This window comes from Peromyscus maniculatus, chromosome 23 (assembly GCF_049852395.1).
Source record: "Peromyscus maniculatus bairdii isolate BWxNUB_F1_BW_parent chromosome 23, HU_Pman_BW_mat_3.1, whole genome shotgun sequence".
In the NCBI taxonomy this organism is placed as follows: domain Eukaryota; kingdom Metazoa; phylum Chordata; class Mammalia; order Rodentia; family Cricetidae; genus Peromyscus; species Peromyscus maniculatus.
The window spans coordinates 12,859,672-12,883,450 of NC_134874.1; the positions used below are offsets into that span (position 1 = coordinate 12,859,672).

The 23,779-nt window shown below is 44.3% G+C and overlaps 1 protein-coding gene across 8 annotated transcripts in view; it reads left to right on the forward strand.

Moving 5' to 3' along the window:
* The window catches only part of Hectd4 (HECT domain E3 ubiquitin protein ligase 4), a 173,616-nt gene that overhangs the window by 38,025 nt on the left and 111,812 nt on the right, over positions 1–23,779 (forward strand). For all 8 annotated transcript variants that reach the window (XM_076560985.1, XM_076560978.1, XM_076560980.1 and 5 more), the window contains exons 2-7: positions 2,860–3,377; positions 7,976–8,065; positions 9,199–9,329; positions 13,049–13,157; positions 15,160–15,298; positions 18,526–18,696. In XM_076560985.1, coding sequence (XP_076417100.1) covers positions 2,860–3,377; positions 7,976–8,065; positions 9,199–9,329; positions 13,049–13,157; positions 15,160–15,298; positions 18,526–18,696 — 1,158 coding nt within the window. The remainder of the gene's footprint in view (positions 1–2,859; positions 3,378–7,975; positions 8,066–9,198; positions 9,330–13,048; positions 13,158–15,159; positions 15,299–18,525; positions 18,697–23,779) is intronic.

The following is a 23,779-nucleotide window of genomic DNA, read 5'->3' on the forward strand; positions in this document are numbered from 1 at the left end:
TACCATACCTGGAAATGTATGTAATTTTCCTTATTTTAACCATTGAGTTTTAGTCAAAACCAGATTTAACCTGCAAAGAATATTTTCCTCCCTTCTATTAGACCTTCCAGAATGACTGTTAGTTTAAAAATCCATACACATAAAAAAATAATAAAATTGCATTAAGGTTGTGAGTTACTTTGGAAATCACTTCCTTAACTGGGGTGACTTAAGCATTTACCACTAAGGTATTTAGTGGCTATTATGATTAAGGGTGACAGGGAGCTTCCCTTTTCTTTAAATAGCTTTCCTCTGTTTTAAAGAGAAAAATATTAATTTTCTAATGGCATTTTGGTCAGGAGCAGTTACTGAGAGCAGTGATTTTATATAAGGACCTAGACAAGTCATACAGTATTCATAAGTACAAGAATAGAGTGTCCCCAAAGCTGATTTACAAAAACCCAAAGGTAGGACGTCTCCAGGAAATGGCTTTGGGCCACGACCATGACCTTCAAACTGAAGGATCTGAAGTTGACAGTTGCTGCAGTGGAGATACTGAAATCTAATGGGCAACTCTGGATGCTGCCGAGTCAATAGACACAACTGCCATTAAAGTGCATAGATCATGTAATACTTGATTAATTATAGCTCAGATTTTGTGATTTCTTCCACCTGGTATGATGGCTATACAATCCACATGTGTACACTTTTACTTCCATACGCTGATCATCTACTTAGGGTATCTCAAGTAACTAGTAAAAAATTCAATACGGGCATTTTCCGAACTCAAGAATCGAAAAGCAACTCAGTACCATTAAATAGCAATTTATTCTAATTAGAAATCTCCATACACAGAGAAACCCTGTCTCGAAAAACAAAAAAAAAAAAAAAAAAAAAAAAAAAAAAAAAAACAAAAAAAAAAAACAAAAAGAAAAGAAAAAAAAAGAAATCTCCAACATTGTTTCTGAAATACACTGATAAGCAGGAAAGAATCTATAGTTAACTCCAAATTATAAATATAATATATAAACAATAACATTTAATAACAATATAAGCTGAAACTATAATTTTAATATAAGCAGTAACTTTAATAAAACTATACAATATGTTGTATATTTATCTAAAATTCTATTTCAAGAGCTCTAGTTACATTGTTAGCTCTGACTTGAAAAATAACTATTCTAGAGCCAGGCGGTGATGGTTCACACCTTTAATCCCAGCACTCCAGAGGCAGAGGCAGGTGGATCACTATGAGTTCAAGGCCAACCTGGTCTACAGAGAGCTCCAGGACAACCAGGACTATACAAGAGAAACTCTGTTTCAGAAAAAAGAAAGAAAGGAAGAAAGGAAGAAGATCAAGCTATAAGTATGAGTTAAATAACCCTAGGTTGTTATAAGTATTAAGTCTCTAACTCCTATTACCAAGTGGATTGTCAAAAACAAATGTAATCTTTATTCTTCAAGCCTAGAATGCCCACTAATAAATGACTGGCTGTTCACTTTTGTTTGGTCTTGAGGTGCACTCTGTTCTTATTGTTGCCTATCCATTACTTGTCTGTGTTGTGATAAAGACTCATCCAGTTCTTATGTGTCCAATATTTACCATTATTTTCTTGCCAAAATGTGTGGTTCTCAGGAGGTGTCCTCTAGATTTTCAACTAAGAAAGAACCAGCACTCTCAAGACAAGAAAGCAAAGGAGTTCAGGATACAGAGTTTACACAAGCATGCTAGAGTGGCTGGGCCTGGCCCTGGGGAAAATCAGATGGGAAAGGCTTGGAGAAAAGCAATGTTCCTGCATCCTAGATCTCAGTACCATGCCTTTATGATTTGAGTACCCCCTCACATTCTCTTCCTTGAACATCCTACCCCAGCCTCCTTTGAGTGCTGGGATTATTGGCCAGCACTGGTGTGTGTGTGTGTGTGTGTGTGTGTGTGTGTGTGTGTGTGTGTGTATTTGGTGCTGAGAATTGTACCCAAACAGGTTAAGCATGCACTCTACTGGTGGGCCATTGTCTGGGTGCTCTATTCTGGATTTTAGAAGGAGCATTACCAGAAAAGCCTGGAACGGGGATTTCCGTCGGTGAAGAACTAACTTTACAGGTCATATTTTCTCTTTGGTTGGAATGGAAATAATTTTTGCTGTGGACTATTTTTACTTTTTTTTTTTTTTTTTTTTTTTTTTTTTTTTTTGGTTTTTCAAGACAGGGTTTCTCTGTGTAGCTTTGCGCCTTTCCTGGAACTCACTTGGTAGCCCAGGCTGGCCTTGAACTCACAGAGATCCGCCTGGCTCTGCCTCCCGAGTGCTGGGATTAAAGGCGTGCGCCACCACCGCCCGGCCTATTTTTACTTTTTATAAATTATTTTTTTATTTGTTTTTCTTTATGTGTGTCTGTGGTATGTGTGTGTTTGGGGACAGAGGTTGACATCAAGTGTCTTGATTGCGCTTAGCCTTTTATATTGAGGCAAGGCCTCTTAGTTGAACTCAGAACTTACTGATTTTAGCTAGTTTAGCTACCCAGCTTGTTCCAGTGGTTTCTCTATATATGTATCCCAAGCACTCTAAGAGTGCAGGTGAGCTGCCATGACTGCCTAGCATTTACATATATGGTGGGGTCCAAACTGATTCTCACACACATATATATAGGCAAGCACTTAGTCCACTGAACTGTTTCCTTAGCCCCTTGTTTTGTTTTTTAGAGAAGGGTGTCACTCTGTAGCCCAGGCTATGGATCTTATGTAATTCCCAAGAGCTGGAATTAAAGGTGTGATCTATCATGCCTGGCACTGTGAACTCTTTGTAGAGTCTACTGGGCACATTTGCTTCCATAATGACTGGTGAAGGCAGTACATACCCATTTCTCTGTTGTATTTTTCTTTAGATTTTAACGTTTGAGACCAAGAACCCAACGGAGTTAGCAGAACGTTTGCGCTCTGTTTGTGGCAACCAGAGCAATGCATATGCCCGCCTGCTGGAATACCGCCTGAATGCCTTGCGTGGACTGTGGAATGCCCAGCGCCAGCTGGCCCTGGAGGAGCAGCATGAAAGGGAAGGCTCGGGTGATGAAGAAACCTTGGCCCTGCTCAAGCGCCAGGGCTTGCTGCAGCAACCCGAGCAAGCGCCCTTCACGTCCCGGGTGGGCCTCCTGTTGGTCTTCCCCCTTATTCAGTCCCAGAGTAGAACAGACCCCTCCCTCTGTAACATAACCGCTGAGGTGCTATTGAACTGCCTGCGTGACTGTCAGCCTCTGAGCTTGACCAAGGAGCCTGCTGACTGTCTCAATGGGATAGAAACCCTGCTGTGCTCTTGGCTAGAGGAGACCTCGGACACGGGCCGACATATCCCACACAAGCAGAAGGAGAACGCTGCCGCGGCCCTGGTGGCTTTGGCATGTGCCAGGTAAGGAAAATGACACAACGTGCCACTTGGCGACCCTCTGCCTCCTGCACTTGCACTGGGTGTATTTCATGGGTATCTCAACATGTACTTCTGTGTTCAGTGTTGAATGTCACAGCTTCGGTCCAGCTTTTGGTGTTCTGCTCTGCTGTAATGACAGCTAGGAGCAGCAGCCTTGCTGTAGCTGATTGCTCTCAAGTGGCTCATCTTCCACATCAGCAGAGGGTGCTGTGTCTGTCTCTCCCGTAAGGAGAGGCAAAATGTTGTAGAGATGTTAATTTTTTTAAAATGTCTGTCAATAAAGGAGTCTCAACAAATTACAGGATCTCACCTGGTGAGATCTAAGTCATAGATTGTATTTCTGGACTCCCATTTATATATTTTTAACATTTTACATTTATTTATTGTGTATGTGGGGTATGCACGTATGACATAGTGTGAGTGTGGAGGTCAGAGGACAACTTGCAGGATTCAGTTCTCTTCTTGCACCATGTAGGTTCTGGGATGGAACTCAGGTCATCAGGATGGCAGTGAGTGCCCTTGCCTGCTGAGCCATCTCAGCTGCCCTGGGCCTTGCTTTAACTGAACGAGAACTCGGTGTGTGTAAAGATGTAGTAGCATGGTGTCCTCTGTACTGGTGTGCTCAACACGCTGTCACTAGGAAATAGCCTTGGCGTTGTCCCTCCCCATCCCACAGGGCCTTGCTGCAGTGCCCAGGCTGATCTATCTGCAGCTTGTAACTCTACTGCCCAACAGCACATCTGACCTCACGTGTGAGGAGCAAGTTCACTGCCTTGTTCCTCTCTGAGTGCGCTGGCAGGGACCCGTTTCAACCATGGCCTTCCTGTCCAGTGTCACTCACTTGTCTTTTCTCCTAGGTCTTTTTTTGGGGGGGGCAGGGTGTGATCATCCTTTTTTAACCTAGGCATATGTGGGGAAACTCCTGGAGGAAGATTTTTTTTGCAGCTTCAAAATTGACCTTGAGTTGACTGCCTCTCCAGTTATTTTTAAGGCAGCAGGGTAGCATCATCCTACACTGTCAGCTCCTTTGCCTGGAGCAGACTGCTGTCACAGGTTGGTCCCGGCTCCTGAGACTGCAGCTGATTGTGCACTCTGGCATGAGCTTCAATCTGGAGACATTGGCTGATACAGAAAGAAGAGTCTTTGTAAAGGCTTCAGATTAGATTGACTGTTTTTTTTCTTCATATGCAAAAAGCAATTTTGAGACTTGAATAGATTTATTGTCAATGTAAAAGTTCCATTTTGAGAAAATTCCCACTTAGACAGTGCTATCTTTAGGCAGGATGCTGGGAATAATCAACCTTTTAGTTTTGAGCATTTCGTTATTAAACATTGGATCATTAAACTCACTTTTTAATTACGAACCAAAATTCATTTCAACTGCAAATACTTATTAAAATTGTGTGTGTGTGAGATTCCAAATTCTATTTGGCACAAAAATGAAAATTCTTCCTCCAACACTTCCTCCTCCCCCTGCTTTCCCTCTTCTTCTTTAATTAGGTTTGCTTACAAGAGCATGGGCAAAGGGTTATTTATAGGAGCATGGGTACCTTACCGATGGCTAAACCTCCCTCCCACAGCACCTATTAACTGCCTAGAAAGGGCGAAGCCTCCTGAGCCCCTCTCCACTCCGTCACACAATGCGGATGGCTCCATCTTGTGTAGGCCTCCTACAGGTAGTGAACAGCTGCTGTGGCTTTACCACCACAGTCATGTCACCCAGAAGACATCGTTTCACAGCACTCCATTCCTTCCCAGCTCTGTCCTTGTACCTCTCTACCAAGAATTCCCCAGCCTTGGAGGGATAATGGTCGTGCCCCATGGAGGGTTGAACGTCCAACAGTCACCCGTGCTCAGTACTGTACCAGTGACGAGTACTGAGCTGAGACCCATTGCAGAATGGCAGTTCTCTGACCAAAGCTGGCAGCAGCATTAAGCTATGAGCATAAACATAAACATTTAGAAGACAATTTGGTGGGCGCAACTTGTTCATAACAAAACCACCGTAGTAACTTTTTTCCCCCCTGGTTTTTTTGAGGCAGGGTTTCTCTGTGTAGCTTTGTGCTTTTCTGGGAACTTACTTGGTAGCCCAGGCTGGCCTCGAACTCACAGAGATCCTCCTGCCTCTGCCTCCCGAGTGCTGGGATTTAAAGGCATGCGCCACCACCGCCCGGCTCCCAGCCACAGGCTTAGGCTTGTGACTGGTTGACTGTACCAGGTGTGAATGCCCTGTGTGCTTGTTTATCCCTTCTCCCTCCAGCAGTCATGCCATTGTCTCCTGGCAGCTCAGTGGGGTGTGGTTCAGTCTAGGTGAGTGAGACTGTTGATGGCGTTTCTCTCCCAGCAGCCCACCTGGTACCTTCCAGAACCATGAAAGCTAGCCAGCAGGGAGGAAGTTTCCAGTTTCTCCTGCCCCAGGGGTGGGGGGTGGGGAGAGGGCCTTTTTTGGGGGAGGGGTGTCTAATGTTATTACTTTATTAAATAACTAACATTTTCTTATTTTGTTTTCAGCTTTTTGAGATAGGGTCCCCTATGTAATCCAACCCCTATGTAAGCCAAGGCTATCAGGCAGGCCATGATTCTCCCTTCTCAGCTGTGTTCACAGGCCTTAGCTACCACACCGGGCTTACAAGTAATACTTGTCTAACATCTCTCTGGAATGTAGGAGCCTTGCTAACTCTTAGACCATAGAGATTCAGGTCTCTAATTTTACAGAGCTGGCGGTTGAGTGGTCCAGAGGTGATTCATTCTGTGAAATTTTCATGCTCATTGATTTTATGCCAGGAACTCTTCTCTGTAGTTAAGAAACAGTGGTGAGTAGGCAGAGTCCCTGAAATTTCAGAAGTTCTATGAGAGTGAGGAGGGCAGTCACATACATGTAACAGATAATTTCTGAGAGTGATACCAGCAGAGAAAAGGAAGGCAGGATTGGTGTGTTTGTTTATTTGTTTGTTTGTCTGAAGATTTATTTATTTAATGTACATTGGGGTTTTGCCTGCATGTATATCTGTATGAGGGTGTCAGATCTCCTGGAATTGGGCAGTTGTGAACTGCCACATGGGTGCTGGGAATTGAACCTGGGTCCTTTGGAAGAGCAGCCAGTGTTCTTAACCATTTGAGCCATCTCTCCAGCCCCAGGATTGGTGTTTTTACAAAATGTTTTTAGATTTATTTATTTTATGTCTGTGTACCACATGTGTGCCTGGTGCCTGCAGAGGCCAGAAGGCAGCATTGGATTCCCAGTGGTTGTAAGTCACTATATGGGTGCTGCACCCAGGTCCTCTGCAAGAGCAGCAAGTGCTCTTAACTGCTGAGCCACCTCTCCAGGCCCAAAACAGGATGTTTTGGTGGAGGGTGGCTAAATGGAGGTGGGGCAGGATTGGCTGGCTACCTGGCATTTGAACTGGACTGGGGGATGAGAAAGAGCTAGTACAAGAGCCAGCAGCAGAGAGCTCCAGAGCAGAGGGGCAGCAGGCAGCAAAGAAGGGTCATTGGACTGTTGTGGAAGACTGCAAGGGACAGGAGGTGAGATTGGTCTAACCTAGATCATATAGGGGCTGGGAGCCAGGGAAAGGCCTTACATATTCTTAAAATGTGACTAAAACCAGCAGGCTGGAATGCTGTCGAGTTCTCCAATGCTCTACAGTCTCCAAATGTTGTGCTGTGTCCCTCTGTGTGACTTAGTGCTCTCCTAGGGAGTCGTGCCTGTTGAGCAGATGCAGGAGGGAGAATCCACGGGACTTAGGTGACAGGACAGATTGTGCAGTTGTGAATGGCAGTGCCCAGTTTCAGTATCCATGTCTCCAGGCTACAGGAGGTGCCTTTATACTGTGCTGCCACCCTGCCTTGTCCTGTCCTTTGAATGTGAGAGATAGTGAAGGAGCAAATTAAAAGGAAGCGGGAGCCTGCTAGGTCTCGTGATAGGCACCCCTCTTCTGTTTAGCTTAGACAAGAGATACCTGCCAATTAAGGCTTGCCTAAGAGAAGAGAGCAGCAAGCGAGTCAGCTCATCAGATCCAGGTGGCCATTAGTCTTGGCAGGGTCTGGTGATTTATAACTGGCCTGCTGCCAGGTAGGTTGTGTATATCTTGAAAGTACCTTCATTTCAATCCTCCTGATGTCCCAGACTTCCCAGAGCCTCTTGCTTTGGGAGCCATGAGGAAATCAGTGCATTGTGAGTCCTGCAAGTGAGTTGCTGTGTGAAGTGGATGAACTTAACAAAGACTTCAAGATCAAGTTTGGAAACGCTGTTAGACTTGAGGCTCACCCTATGATGTCTTTCCTGAGGATCAGGTGGTAAGGTGATGGAAACAGTCAATACACAACACCCCCAAGTGCCTGGTTCTTGAGCCTTGTGCTTTTGAGAAGATCTCCCTGGTCAGAATTGTGTTGGCCCCTACTCACGTTCTACCAGAGCTATGGGTAAGATGGCTGAAGTTTGCACATTTTCTGACCTGTAGAAAGAAGCAGATAGACCTATCTTGGAGCCTTCCCCTGTGGTTAATAAAATGAACACTGGCTGCCTGACTTGCTTGGTTTTCATTGTGGGTGGCGTCTCCATCCCTTCCTTTTCTCTCTAGGGGATCATTGAAGACTTTTGTCCACACGGTCCATCTGCTGCAGAGACAGACTGAGCTGGGCTCCCTGCCTGTCGCCGATGTTTTATATAGGTAAGCTGTCCCTTTCGACCCTTGTCCTTCTAAACAAGATTTGTGCATGGATGCTCTTAGGGACAAATAGATTACTAAATCTTGCTAATTCATAGATTACTAAATCTTGCTAATTCATAGTTTTGAATGAATATAGAATCATAGCTAACTGCTTAAGGATGTGAAAGTGTTCCTAGAGTGTGTGTATGTATGTGTGTGTGTGTATATATATATATATTTTTTTTAAATTTAAAAACAAGTCCTAGTCTGTGATGAATTCTTAGGAGATGACAGTGTGTTCAGGTGTAAAGAAGACATTGAAATTACTCTCAGTTTTACTATCCAGTAAGACCACTTGGATCATTTGGGTATGTGTACTTCCTACACATGGCCTCGCTGCCTCTGTTTCTTTTTCCCTCATGCACGTCTGTCCATTTAATAAACTACATTTAGGCTGGGGATGTAAAACTAGGTGTAGTGGTGTCGGTTCATTAATTCCAGCACTTGGGAGGTAGAGGCAGAAGGACCAGGGAGTTCAAGGCTAGCCTGGGTTACATGAGGCAATATTACTAAAATCTAAAGCCCCCCAAATAATTAAATAAATACAAAGAGAATGAGTACGTTTTATACACAGATAAATTAAAAAATTTTGAAGACATTGAAGTTTTTTGTTTTATTTATTTGTGTCTGTGTGTGGGTGTACACATGCCATGGTATGAGTGTGGAAGAAGTCTACTTGCAAGGATCAGCTCTCAGCTTCTACCTTGTGGAGTCAGGGTCTTTTCTGTTTCTGTACCACACACTCCAGGCTACCTGGCTTGTGCGCTTTTGGGCCACCATCCACTCCCATCTCGATGTGGGTGGAAGCGCTGGGATTAGAGGTGTGGACCACCACGTATGGTGTTTTACATCTGTCCCAGGGGTTGAACTCAGGCCATCATCTTGCACAGTGCTTCTTGTCCACCAAGCCATCTTCCTGGCCCAAAGTTTTGTAAGCATTGCTTTGTAATTTTTCATTAAAGTACACTGTGAGTACCATTCAGAAGTATATTTCTTTAAACCATTTGCATTTGCTCTTTGAACTGGTAAGTAGACTTCTGGTTTGCTGGAATGGTACTCTTGGATCTTTGCAATTCTCCTTCATCCCTTTACAGGCTGCTGCTTTTGGAAGGGGGACCTGGATCCCCATCCTGTTTACTCGGGGGAAAACACATAGTATCCTGGGGGTATGAAGACATGCTGCCTGCACCAGACAGCAACGCTGGCTCCAGTTCTGAGAACAAAGGTAATGCGGGTCTTGGTCCCCTGAGATTAATACTGAGACGTGAGAAGAGTGGTTTCAGATCACTGTGGCAAGTGCTTTGGCTGGAGCCCTGAGCTCCCTTTAATTAAGAGCTGAAGACCCACCTCCGTACAGTGTGCTCATTGTTTGTTTATCAGTGCAAGTCTGAAGGCTCAGACTCAGGGAGGCGAGCAGACGGGCAGGCTTTACTGTCCTAGCCGACTTCCCAGAACCCTAGCAGGTGACATGGGCTACTTCACTTGGCTCCTGCTCCCCAGGTGCTGAAGCTGCAGTGGACATTTGTAAGAGGGTCAGACACGCCCCATGGTGCCATTTCTTCTGATCATTTACCGTGCTCCATATGGCCCCTCCTGTCCTAAAGACAAAGAAGGCTGAAGGAAGCTTGAACTGCTAAGTCCCTTATACAAAGTAGGAAGTGGGGCATTTTTACACTTTTTGTTTTGGTTTGTTTTTTTGTTTTTATTTTTTGAGACAGGGTTCCTCTGTGTAGTTTTGGTGCCTGTTCTGGATCTCGCTCTGTAGACCAGGCTGGCCTTGAACCCACATAGATCCCCTTGGCTCTGCCTCCCGAGTGCTGGGATTAAAGGTGTGCACCACTGCCACCTGGCTTTTACACAGTTTTATGGGGTTTCGTGCCAATTTATTATATGACCTTAGCAAAAATGAGTAACCTGCTTGACAGACTCTTCGGCTGACTTGGGCCTCCTCATTGGCTCTGCAACTGTTTAGACAGCACCCAGGTCGTCAGTTCTGCTCAAGATTGTGCACTGCCCTCCCACTGGGCAGCACAGCTTGCCAAGAGTAGGCTTTGCTTCCAAACTGGTTTGTCATTGTAATTGGCCATCCGTTATTATAATGACATTACTTATTGTAACATTATAACATAGTATGCCATTAGCTGTTACATAACCGATGAAATAGGAATAAGAAAGAAAAAATCCTGAAGAGTATCTCACTGAGCAGTGATTGTTCCGGAAAGACTCAATTGCGCCTCAAAGAAATCGGTGCAGGGTAGGTTGGTATGGGATCGAGAGCCTGTCCAGCATACCCCTTCATTCCCAGCCCTCTGTGAGACTCCTCTCCAAGACTCCTCCCCATCAAGCCTAAGGCACAGTGTGGTGTGAGCATTGGCAGCTCTGTACTTGACGGCCCAGAGCCATTCTCTCATAACCCTGTCTTCTGGAGAGGCCTGAGAGGAGGGCAGGGAAGGTATGGCCCACACGGTTGCCAGAGAAGCAGACCACCTGCTGGGCCCAGGAGTGCTCACAGGGGTGGGCTCCAACCTCTGCATGGAGCTAAGACCTTTTTATTCTCTCTTCAGACCATCCTTTTGTCTCAGCCTCTCTAGCTAGAACAGTTCTAGGTAACTTTTGTTTGTTTGGTTTTGTTCTCTGTTTTTCCAGACAGGGTTTCTCTGTGTAATAGCCCTGGTTGTACAGGAACTCACTCTATAGACCAGGCTGGTCTCAAACTCAAGAGATTCTCCTGCCTCTGCTTCCTGAGTGTTGGGATTAAAGGCCTGTGGTGCCATTGCCGCCGCCGCCGCCGCCGCCGCCGCCGCCGCTGCCGCCACCACCACCACTACCCACCTCCATGTAACTTAGTACTGAAACATGTAGCATTGGCAGAATTTGTGGGAACACTGGAATAAACCCCATGGATTATCCCTCTACTTCAGTAAACAGTAACTCCTGATCAGTTTGGTTTAGTTGGTCCCCTTCACTCCTGTCTCTTGTCAGACTCACACACTAAAGGACTTGGACTTTGTACTTTGAAGACAGGCAAGTAAATGTAATTTAATAGTTTCAAGTAAGAATCTTTAAGATGCCACAGGGTGCGGTTGGCACAAACCTTTAATCCCAGCATTCTTATGGCAGAGGCAGGTGGATCTCTGTGAATTGGAGGACAGTCGGGGCTTTGCAGTGAGTCCTTGCCTCTAAATTAATTAATTAATAAAATGGATCTGAAAAGATGGCTCAAAGGTTAAGGTTAAGAGTACTGATTTCAGGGCTGGAGAAGATGGCTCAGTGGTTAAGAGCACTGGCTGCTCTTCCAGAGGACCGGGGTTCAATTCCCAGCACCCACATGGCAGCTCACAACTGTCTGTAACTCCAGTTTCAGGGGATCCAATGCCCTCACACAGAGTATAGGCAAAACACCAGTGCACGTTAAATAAGTAAGTAAGTAAGTAAGTAAGTAAGTAAGTAAGTAAGTAAGTAAATAAATAAATAAATAAATAAATAAATAAATAAATAAATAAATAAATCTTTAAAAAAAAGTACTGATTGCAACCAAGTTGTGGTGTCAGAGGCAGCCAGATCTCTATGAGTTCGAGGTCAGCCTGGTTTAGAGAGCAAGTTCCAGCCAAAGCTACACAAAGAAACCCTGTCTTGGAAAACTCTCCCTCCCAACCCCCCCCCCCCAAAAAAAAAAAAAGATCTATAGAGAGAGTACTGATTGCTCTTTCAGAGACTCTGGTTTGAGTCCCAGCCCCTACGTGGCAGGGAATAGCTGTCTTCTGACCTCTGCAGGCAGTACATGTGTGGTGCACATACATGCAGGCGCAGTGCCCAGGTACATAAAATAAATCTTACAGAACACTACAAAAAGTTTAGGGGGTCAACTCATATTCTAAAATGATCATATACTTTTACTAGTTTTCTTCTTTCCTTTGGCTTTTCCTTTTTTTTGTAGGAATTAGTAGGTCTCAATTCTCTCAGATTAGTAGACTGAAAATTGATGATGATACCAGATCCAGTGCTGGTTTGAGTGATGTGACATTGAATTTCCTCTAGTATGACATGCTTCATTCAGTCAGACCAAATCTCTTGAAATACAATGAGGGAAAGATTATAAAAATAAACACTGGAAACTTTACCTACATCCTCATTTTAAGGCAAATTCTTGGGAAAATAGGTTAGTAGTCATTTAACTACCACATAAACTGTTTTTTAGAATGGGGAACCCATAGCCAGGTGGGAGCTGTAAGAAGGGAAGTGGGCTGGGGAAATGACTTAACAGGTACAGGCGCTTGCCGCGAAGTCTGACATCTGACTTCGGTCCTCGGGTCCCACGTGGAAGGAGAGAACAGTCTGCAGATTTTCCTCTGACCCCCCCCCTCTAAATCAATAGATAAGTAATTGTAATAGGACATTTTTTTAAAAAGGAGGTCATGCTTTCATGCCAGTCTTTGCAGATAAAATTGGAATATCCAAATGGCAAGTCCAAAGATGATTTTATTTAGTTCCACATTTGCCATTACTGTACAATGTAATTCCATTGCCACTAGGGAACATTGGCTTGGCACCAGAGAGCAACTTAGGTGCACTGCTGTGTGTGGTCTCTGCTAGCTGCAGCGCAGCCCGTGAGGTATGTTTTTACCCCCGTGTTACAGATGGAGAGGCCCACAGTCCTCTAATGAAATCCTGGTTCCCGAGAGCCCTTCTTACTAAGTGCTCATTCTCAGGCATTGCCGGTCAGTTAGGGATGTCAAAATTGACTCAGGCCTTTTGAGTGGCCTGCTAATAACCATGTCCTCAGTCCCTGAAACTGGTCCAAATTCCCACATGCCTTTTCTGTGTTCAATTTGGAGGTTCAAGCCATCTACTGTTGAGGTAACATTGAAATTTTTATTTGAACTGGGAATACATGTTAGTCAGTTTGCATTTTTATAGCCTCATTGTGTGTGGAACTGATTTCAGATGCTGACTTGGGGCGCTGCCTCACCGCAGACGGGCGTTACCTGTACACTACCAACTCAGCTGGAAGAGGAGTCAGCAAGTTGGGCTCTGGACTGCATGGCACTCTCAGGTCAGTTGGGGCTTGCCCAGTGTGGCGGAGCTCTTCACAGGTCTGTGAAAGAGGTGGCGGAGCTCTTCACCCAGGTCTGTGAAAGAGACTCCAGCCAGGGTCCTGATTCTCTGATAGTGACCAAGGAGCAAGTCTGAGCTCACAAGCAGGCCCTGTCTCCCCAGCTCTTGCTCTGTAAGAGTGCTCCAGCTTTACTGTGACGGAGGTGCTTGGTCACCTGGCCAGAAAGTCCTCTTGGATGTCAGCACACGCCTTTAGTGTCAGCACACGCCTTTAGTGCCAGCACTCGGGAGGCAGAGGCAGGCAGATCTCTTGAGTTTGAGACTAGCCTGGTCTATGGAGTGAGTTCCAGGACAACCAGGGCTACCCAGAGAAACCCTGTCTCTAAAAACAAAACAAAACAAAAGAAAAGACTTTTATTTGTATTTTTTAAAAAATATATTATTTATTTATTTATTTATTTTATTTTATGTTCATTGGTGTTTTACCTGCATGTATGTCTGTGTGAGGGTGTCAGATCCCCTGGAACTGGAGTTAGAGACAGTTGTGAGCTGCCGTGTGGGTGCTGGGAATTGAACCTGGGTCTTCTAGAAGAGCAACCAGTGCTCTTAACTGCTGAGCCATCTCTCCAGCCCCTATTTGTCTTCTTTTTAACAAAGACTTACTTTATTTCATGGGTGTGAATATTTTGCCTCTATCTAAGTATGTATATGCACACATGTGAGCCTGGTGCCTGTGGAAGTCAGAAGACAGTGTCAGATCCTCTGGAGCACAGTTACGGATGGTTGTGAGCTGTCATGTGGGTGCTGGGACTTGAACCTAGGTTCTCAGCAAGAGCAAAAAGTGCTCTTAACTGCCAAGTCATCTCTCCAGCACAAGATTTTTATTTTTAATATTGTGTGTATGCAGGGTTCCTGGAGTTGGAGTTACAGGTAGTTGTGAGCTGCCGTGTGGGTGCTGAGAACTGAGCTCAGGTCCTTTGCGAAGGCAAGAAGTACTCTCAACTGCCCAGCTATCTTCTTTCCTTCCTTCCTTCCTTCCTTCCTTCCTTCCTTCCTTCCTTCCTTCCTTCCTTCCTTCCTTCCTTCCTTCCTTCCTTCCTTCCTTCCTTCCTTCCTTCCTTTTTTTTTCCCAAGACAGGGTTTCTCTGTGTAGCCCAGGCTGGCCTCGAACTCAGAGAGAGCCACCTGCCTCTGCTTCCTGAGTGGTAGGATTAAAGGCCTGCGCCACCACTACCTGACTTCCTTTCTTCTTCCTCCTCATCCTCCTTCTCTTCCTTCTCCTCCTCTTCTTCCTCTTTTTTTTTATATATTTTATGTGCATTGATGTTTTGCTATGGGTATTGGGTCCCCTGGAATTGGAATTACAGATAGTTGTAAGCTGCGGTGTAGGTACTGAGAATTGAACCCTGGTCCTCTGGAAGAGCAGTCAGTACTCTTAATCACTGAACCATCTCTGCAGCCCTCTGGCTAATATCCTTTTTTTTTTTTTTTGAGACATGGTCTCATGATAGCACAGCCTGACTTCAAACTGCCTGTGTAGGCAAGGATAACCCTGAGCTCATGATCACTTCCTGGTTTCTCTGATTATAGCCTAAAGGTTTTTTTTATACAATGGTGTCCTGAATTCTTGTTGATAAATGGACTTGTTTCTGGTTAAATCATTTTTGTACATGGATTTGACATTACATTTAAGGTGACTTTCAGTTAAATAACTTCTGTGAATTCTGTCAAACTGTAGTTGAGATGTTTTTAGTTGAGATATGTTTAGTAAGTCAGACCCTTTCTCTGATTTTTCTCCTCCTTCTTTCATCTTTATGGAAATTAAATGTTTGCTGTAATTTGTCAGTTTTGATGTTAATATAAAACCTGCTCCTTCTCTCTTAGCTATTTTGCCTAGGTAGTCATTTAAAAGGATTAGGTCAGAAATGTTTGTATCTGTATAGAACCGTGTAGGGCTGCAGATACAGCCTGACATTCCACCTGTATCTCTTGTCTTCCAGAGGGTTTGTGTACTGCCGCAATGAGGAGCTGGAACCAGGATGGGTGGCGTATGGCAGTGGCCACCTCCTCCATCGCCCTGTGTCTTTTGACAATAAACCTCATTCCCTTTTTCAGGTCCTAGACCAGAACACACTGCAGGTAAGCAGCAGAGCACCATGCTATCTGTGTCTTGGAGGCATAAGTAATGCCAGCCAGTACACACACACACACACATACACAGCCCCTTTTTCCCCTTTCTTTCTTTCTTTCTTTCTTTCTTTCTTTCTTTCTTTCTTTCTTTCTTTCTTTCTTTCTTTCTTTCTTTCTTTCTTTTTTTTTTTTTTTGTTTGTTTTTCGAGACAAGGTTTCTCTTTGTAGTTTTGGTGCCTGTCCTGGATCTCGTGCTGTAGACCAGGCTGGTCTCGAACTCACAGAGATCCGCCTGGCTCTGCCTCCCGTGTGCTGGTATTAAAGGTGTGCGCCAACACTGCCTGGCTGGCACAGCGCTTTTCTGGGTTGTTACCCTTTAGGCTTTTCTTAGTGATTTGAGTGAATATGCTTTTTAATTTGTCTTAACATTTCTTATTTGTTCATTATTTATTTCTATTTGAATGAATGTATTCATTTAATAATTTTTATTATTTAAAAATTTTTATAGCTATTTTTATTTGTATTATTACATTTAATTATTCATTCATTTTTTTGGGGAAGACACTTGCTTCTGGGAGTCCATCTCTTTCTTCCATCCTGTGGATCCTGGGGATGAAACTCAGGTAGTCAGACTTATTACCAAGTAGCTTTAACCACACCCAGCTTGCCAGCTTGCCCATGGATGTGTTCTTAATATTTTTAAATTTTTTATTTATTTAAAATTTTTATTAGTTGTGTATATGTGTGTGTGTGTCTGTGTGTGTGTCTGTGTGTGTGAACGTGTGAATGTATACCCTGTGAGTACAGGTGCCTATAGAGGCCTAATGAGGACATCATATCCCTTGGAGCTGGAGTTACAGGTGATTTTGGTCCTCCTAACATGGCAGCTGTGTGAGTGTGGTACATTCATACCACAGTCGATCTATCAGGTTAGAGGGGCTTGGTTCTTTTCCTCTCTGGGTTCTGAAGCTCAAACTCAGGTGGTCAGACTTGCATTGTGCTCTTTGAACCACCTGCTCATCTGCCCAGACCTGGTTTTTAGCCCCAGCTGGCCTCAAGCTCCCAGTGTAGCTGAAGATGACTGAACTCCTGTGCCTTCTCCTGGGAACACAGACATGTGGCTCCACACCAGTCAGCAAATGTGGTTTGCGTTTGTTCTTTGGATCTTGCTATGTATAGCAAGACTAGTGGCTGAGCCAAAGAAATGAATGATTGAAAACTGTCTTCACTGTGAGTTTTTCAACTCTTCTTCTCTTTCTTTCTCTCTCTCTCTCTCTCTTTCTTTTCTTTTCTTTTCTTTCTTTTCTTTCTCCTTCCTTCCTTTCTTCCTTCCTTCTTTCCTTCCTTCCTCTCATTTTAAGTGCTAATTGTCTGGCGAAAAAATTAATGTGTTGGTGCTGGAGGTCACTTCCTGTGCTCAGGGCTGGGGCTGGGACTAGTGCTGTCTTTTGGTACCAGGGGCCTTCTTTTTTCTTTTCTCCTTTTCTCTTCTTTTCTTTCTCTGCTTTTCCTTTTAAACTTCCTTCTCCTGTCTCTCTCATGCCCCTTCATATTTATGAAGTCACTTTTAGGTAGGCTCTTCTTAATCAGGTGCTTTTTGGACATAAATATGTGGTTCCTAGCTGTTAAATACAGTTTGTGTTTTGAAATTTATCTCCTAAGAGAATTTCTGAAGATATTACTTCTCTAGAACTTCATATTGACCCACCCCCACACCATCCCCACGTGTATACATGTATATATGTGTGTGTGTGTTTATGTGTGTATGTGCATATATGTGTTTCATGGGTAGGGTCTTCCTGCCTCACTCTCTGAGTTGCTGGGTTAATAGGAGTATGCCATCACATGTGGCTTAAAGATTTTTTTTTTTCCCAAAACCATCTTGTTGTTCGCATCTTAGATGGTCTTTTAATAAAAAAACCCAGAGCCAGATATCAGGGTGAAAGCTGAAAGATCAGAGAAGCAGAACAGCCAGCCACTAGTTCTTACCTCTACAAAATCCTCAGCCTAAAGAGAGCGAGTTCCTGTTTCTTCATGCCTTATATACCTTTCTCTGCCCTGCCACATTACTTCCTGGGATTAAAAGCATGTGTGCTTCTCAAGCAAAGGCATGATATCTCAAGTGCTGGGATTAAAGGTGCGTGCCACCACCGCCTGGCTCTGTATCTAATTCAGTGGCTGGCTCTGTTGTCTGATCTTCAGGCAATTTTATTAGGGTACATAATATATCACCACACAATCTCATGTAACTCAAGCTGGCCTTCACTGTGTAGCCACAGAAGACCTTAAATTCCTGATCTTGCCTTTGGCTCCTTGGTGCTGGGATTACAGCATGTACTCCATGCTTACTTTTTAAATTTTGTTTTCAATGTTAGAACATACATGCATAGCTGATTCAAAGGATTTAGTAAATGTTTTTCTATCAAAATGTAACTGGAATTAAAGTCTATTTGCATTTGTTGCTTGGCTGTTCATATTTATTTATTTGTTAAAGATTTGTTTATTTATTATGTATACAGTTATATGCCTGCAGGCCAGAAGAGGGTGCCAGATCTCATTACAGATGGTTGTGAGCCACCATGTAGTTGCTGGGAATTGAACTCAGGACCTCTGGAAGATCAGTCAGTACTCTTAACCTCTGAGCCATCTCTCCAGCCTCTCATATTTATTTTATAGTCCATTTTATGAACTTTTATGCTCTTACTATATATTTTTATGTGTTATTTGTGGATATAAATAACAGTTTTATTCTGATGAGAAACCTAATGAATTTTCCTTTTGGACTTCAAAGTGCCAATGATCTGTCACATCAGATTAGAATTTCTTCATCCTGTGTCAGGCGTGGTGGCTCATGCCTTTAATCCCAACACTCAAGAGGCAGAGGCAGGCAGATCTCTTGTGATTTCAAAAACCAGCCTGGTCTATAGAATTAGTTCCCAGACAGCCAGAGCTACATAGTGAGACCTTGTTTTAAAAAAAAAAAAAAAAAAATCAAGTGCTGGAGAGATGGCTCAGAGGTTAAGAGCACTGGCTGCTCTTCCAGAGACAGCGCCCTCCCCCCCCCCCCCCCCCCCCAGTTCAATCACAACATCTGTAATGAGATCTGGTGCCCTCTTCTGGCCTGCAGGCACACATGCAGGCAGAACACTGTATACATAATCAATCAATCAATCTAAAAAACAAACAGAAAAGAAATCTCTGCATCCCTCTAATGAAGGGCCCTCTTTCCTGTCCAGGTGTGCCAGACAGTGCCCATGCCAGCCAGTCCCCTCCCCGCAGGCAGTACCATGAGCACCGTGCACCTTTCCTCGGATGGCACTTACTTCTACTGGATCTGGTCTCCTGCGAGTCTGAATGAGAAAACCCCAAAGGGACATTCTGTCTTCATGGACATTTTTGAACTTATGGTGAGTTTAACTCTCATTTTGTATCATTTCAGAAAAATATTTTTGCTTTCATTTCAGGCCCATCTATAAGGAGCCTGCAACCCTTATAGTGCCCAGTGTGCCCGGTTTCTTTGGCACTGGTTTTCCTCTTGGATGCCCTTGGAGACTTCTGATTTAGGGCTGTGTGGGGTCAGTGGATCCTGTCTTTCTGAAGAGTAATCTGGCAAAGAGAGATGACATTACTGTATGCATTGTAGGAGGGTCTTAGCAGAAATGCTTGTGGGCATAACTGAAGTAGCAAGAACAGCCCCATGGGCAGAAATGGGCACCTGGGATGTCACAGTTGGAGCTATGAGAAGGTATTGGATGTCAGCTGAATACTCACTGTGAGCCAATAAATAGTATTCTACCCTGTGGGTGGGAACATGGCCAGGGCCCTCGCAGATCAAGAGGAGCTTGAGTTCTGGCTGCAGGGCAGTTGAGTAGATTGGGATGATGGTAGTGAATAAATAAAAGATTACTCATAAACAACTAAGAAAATAAGTAATGATTTTAGGCAGTGAGAGAACCAGTCTAGTTTGCCAGATAAAGAACTTGGGAAGGCCAAATATAATGATGACCCAGAAGGCTGGGAAGGCTGGAGCAAGGAGGATCATGTTCTTGAGGCCAGCCTGTGCTACATAATGAGCTTAAGAATGACTTGTACTACATAGCAAGACCATGTCTAAAAAAGGAAGAAAGAAGAGAGGCCTGGAGAGATGGCTCAGTGGTTAAGAGCACTGGCTGTTCTTCTAGGGTATTAGAATTTGGTTTACTGCCGGAATCCAGCTCCAGCAGGTCAGAGAAACTGGAGAGATGTGGAGGCGGTGACTGAACACACAGGAGATTTATTTGAGGGAGCAAAACTTATTTCCTTTCTTTATTTTACTCTTACCTTTTTATATCTAAGACAGAAATTTCTACACACACACACACACACACAAAAAAAAAGATGACTTCACAACCACAAATTACATATTTTCCGAAAACAAATTAAAATCTTTACACAAGAGGAAATCACATTATGATCACAAGTTACATATTTTCTTAGAAGCTCACATATAGTTAAATATTTTCCTTTGTATTATTTTTCCCACCATGACATCTTCATCCCAAGGCAATGATTCTTTTATTATTGATTAACAAACTTTAAAGCAAGCCAAGTATAGTTCAGCCAGTGCTTTTTTCCTGGCTAACAGCAGTTTGCAGTGCAATGTAGCAAATTCTTCTCCTTATTCTCTACAAAACCTTACTCAAGTGGTCTAGATAACCAGTCCTTTTTTCGTTTTTCTTTACACACAATAGGGTCATTTAATTTCCTTTCACAACTTTGTTTTTTTCAGAGGGGACACTGAAACCTGTGATTAAATCTGTAAGCTATATGACCAAGGAACTCAGACCTAACCTTGGGTGTTGGGACATAATTGCCTTCTTTGCTCATCAGGCTGGTTTTCCACAGGCAGAGTTCATGGGCCTATCTACAGTGGGTGAAACTTCCTTGTTCTCATTTTCCGTCCTCAGCGCCTCTCACATCTAGCAGAAAGAGGGTGTCTTCTCATCTTATTTCTTTTTTGTATCTCTCGTTAGAGCAACTGTCAGAGCAACCTAAACCATTTCCCCAATCATCTTCACTGTCTTAACCCTGTATCTTTTTTTTTTTTTATGAGCCAAAGTAGATTTTTATTTTGTTTTGTTTTTAAGGCATGACCTCACTATGTAGCCTTAACTGACCTGGAACTCACTGTGTATCTCCATCTAGCCTTGAACTAGCAGTGATCTTCCTGCCTCTGCTTCCAGAGTGCTGGGATTACAGGAATGTGCTACTGCGATCAACAATGTCCATCTTCATCCTATGCTTCCCTGGTGATATAAGACCCATAGCACCCTTTGCTCCCTCTAGAAGAGGGATAATTATAGTCCTTAATTTTGGCCTGGGCCTGTTCAAGGCAAAACCATCCAACTTTTTTTTTTTTTTAATTTTATTTATTTTATTTTACAATACCATTCAGTTCTACATATCAGCCACGGGTTCCCCTATTCTCCCCCCTCCCACACCCTCCCCTTACCCACAGCCCACCACCCATTCCCACCTCCTCCAGGGCAAATCCTCCCCTGAGGACTGCAATCAACCTGGTAGACTCAGTCCAGGCAGGTCCAGTCCCTTCCTCCCAGACTGAGCCAGGTGTCCCTGCATAAGCTCCAGGTTTCAAACAGCCAACTCATGCAATGAGCACAGGACTTTTAACCCTGTATCTTTAAATCATTGATCTAACTAAGCATCATTTTTCTATAAAACCATCTTCATTATGATCTGCAAGGAAATTGCCCAGTGAGGAGTGGGATTTTCTCATGAAACAACCACATTATACTAGATCCAGTGGGGTTCTTCCTTAGCAATCACACCATGCCAGATCCGGTAAGAACACCATAGCAGCAAGCAGGAGAAGCCACAGCAGAAGCAAGGGGCGTCCTGGAGACAAACACCCCTCCCCCAGGCTTAGCTGTGCTAACAGTGAGCTGTACTCCATAAGACCCATTGCCAACTGCAGCTCCTCCAACATGGCCCCTCCAGTTTCCAGCACCCTCTTGATGGCTCACAACTATCTGTAACTCCAGTTTCAGGGGATCCAGTGCCCTCTTCTGACCTCCTTAGGCACTGCACAGACGTGGGGTATAGACACACATACAAGCAAAACATTCATATACGTAAAATACAATAATTTTGTTTTTGTTTTTCATGACAGGGTTTCTCACTCTGGAGACCCAGCTGGCCTCAGACTCAAAGCCTCTGGGATTAAAAGCGTATGCCAGCCGGGCGGTGGTGGTGCACGCCTTTAATCCCAGCACTTGAGAGGCAGAGGCAGGCGGATCTCTGTGAGTTCGAGGCCAGTCTGGTCTACGGAGTGAGATCCAGGAAAGGCGCAAAGCCTTACATAATAAACAAACAAACAAACAAAAACGTATGCCACCATTGCCTGGCATATATATAAAGATATAAAGATATTTCAGAATAAATGATACCGGGCTTTAATAGATATCTGACACAAGAATGGAAAGTGGTACATTATTGTGAAATTTTAGATTAGTTAGAATACAGTGAGAATTCTAAACTTTCTAGACATAAAACACACACATATACCAAATGATGAGGAATTAGGAAAGACTAGGCTAGCCAGTAGGTTTCTCGATGCAAAAACAGAGATGTATTTTCACACCCATGGTAAACTGATTCCCAAAGTATGAGCCAGCTGTGAAGACAACGCGAAGCTGTGTTTAGGGACCTGGTTTTGCAGTCAAAGGCCACACCTGCTGGAGGTGATGAAACAGCCTTGTTGTAGCGGAAAGCAAAGGCTGGGGAGGGGAGCATGCTTTAGGTCAGAAGGAGACCTTTGAATCACTGGGGGAGGTCTGACCAAACAGATCAGCCGTGTGCTTTGTGTCTCCAGGTCTCCTTCCCCAGGACTTGGATGGGCAACACCTGTACCTGCTGAGGTGTGTACCTCACTTATACCAACACTTACACCTCACAGGTCCTGCCCTAAGACTTTTGAGTGCGGGCGTCAGGAGCTGAGCCACCATATTTGGCTGGCTCCTCTCTTCCTTCTCTCCTTTCTTTTTTGTCTTTAGTCATAGTGAGTTGTCTCACTCTGTTGTCCAGGCTGTCCTCAGACTCACAGAGATCCGCCTACCTCTGCCTCCTGAGTGCCGGCATTAAAGGTGTGTGCCACCATGTCTGGCCTTTCATCCTCTCTAGAACCTTCTTGAGGTACGAACGTCACACCACCACACAGCTCTTTCCCAGTCCAGCCGTGGTTTACTTTTTGTTGTTAAGTGGTCAAACAGCCTTCCTTTTTCTTGAGCAGGTAGCTGTGTGCGATGTAATTGATCTGTACACAGTTACAGAAACTGCTCACCTTCCTGTGGAAAAGCCTTGTGTGCCCATCCTCCTAGCAATCATGATCCACAACCCCTTTCCGAGACTCCTTCCGTCTGCTCTAGCTGCTCTTCTTCCTCATTTGGCATATGGCTTTCTACTGCAGGTGCTTAGGCTGCCTTCCCCCAGAGCCTGTCCCTGGACTGGCGGTGCAGAATTCAAATGAGGAAGCTGTCATAGGATTTAACTAAATGGCTCGTCTTTCAAAACAACTTGTCATGAGATGCCTTTTACAACGATTAAGTAACCATTATAGGAAGACACTTAGGTGTCCGATGTAAGAGATGGGATGTAGGGCCAGTGAGATGGCTCAGTAAGTAAGGGAACCTGCTATCTAGCCTGAGCACTTGAATTCAATCCCAGGACCCATATGGTAGATGGAAAGAATGACTCCCATGGGTTGTGCTCTGACCTCCCAGCACCTGTCATGACACACACACACCCACACGTACACATACACATTGTATTAGTTAGTTCAAAGCTGTGATCAAACACTGTGACCGAAAACAACCTGAGGAGGAGAGGCTTTATTTTAGTTTACAGCTTATAGTCCATCATGCAGGGAAGTCAGGACAGGAATTTAAGGCAGGAATCTGGAGGCAGGAACTAAAGCAGAGCTCATGGAGGGTGCTGCTTATTGGCTTGCTCTCTATGGCTTACTCAGCCTGCTTTTCTATACAGCCCAGGAACCCTGCCCAGGGGTGGCACCACCCATTGTGGGCAGGACCCTCCCCCACCAATCATTAATCCAGAAAATTTGAGCCAGGGCATGGTTGCACTTCCCTTTAATCTCAGCACTCCAGGAGGCAAAGGCAGGTGATCTCTGTGAATTCTTTTTTTTTTTTTTTTTTTTTTTGTATTTCGAGACAGGGTTTCTCTGTGTAGTTTTGGTGCCTGTCCTGGATCTTGCTCTGTAGACGAGGCTGGCCTCGAACTCACAGAGATCCGCCTGGCTCTGCCTCCTGAGTGCTGGGATTAAAGGCGTGGGCCACTGCTGCCGCCACTACCACCACCTGGCAATCTCTGTGAATTCAAGGCCAGCCTGGTCTAATAGTGAGTTCCAAGATAGCCAGGGCTATATAGTGGGACCCTATCTCAAAAACAAAAAGCAAACAAACAAAAACCAGAAAC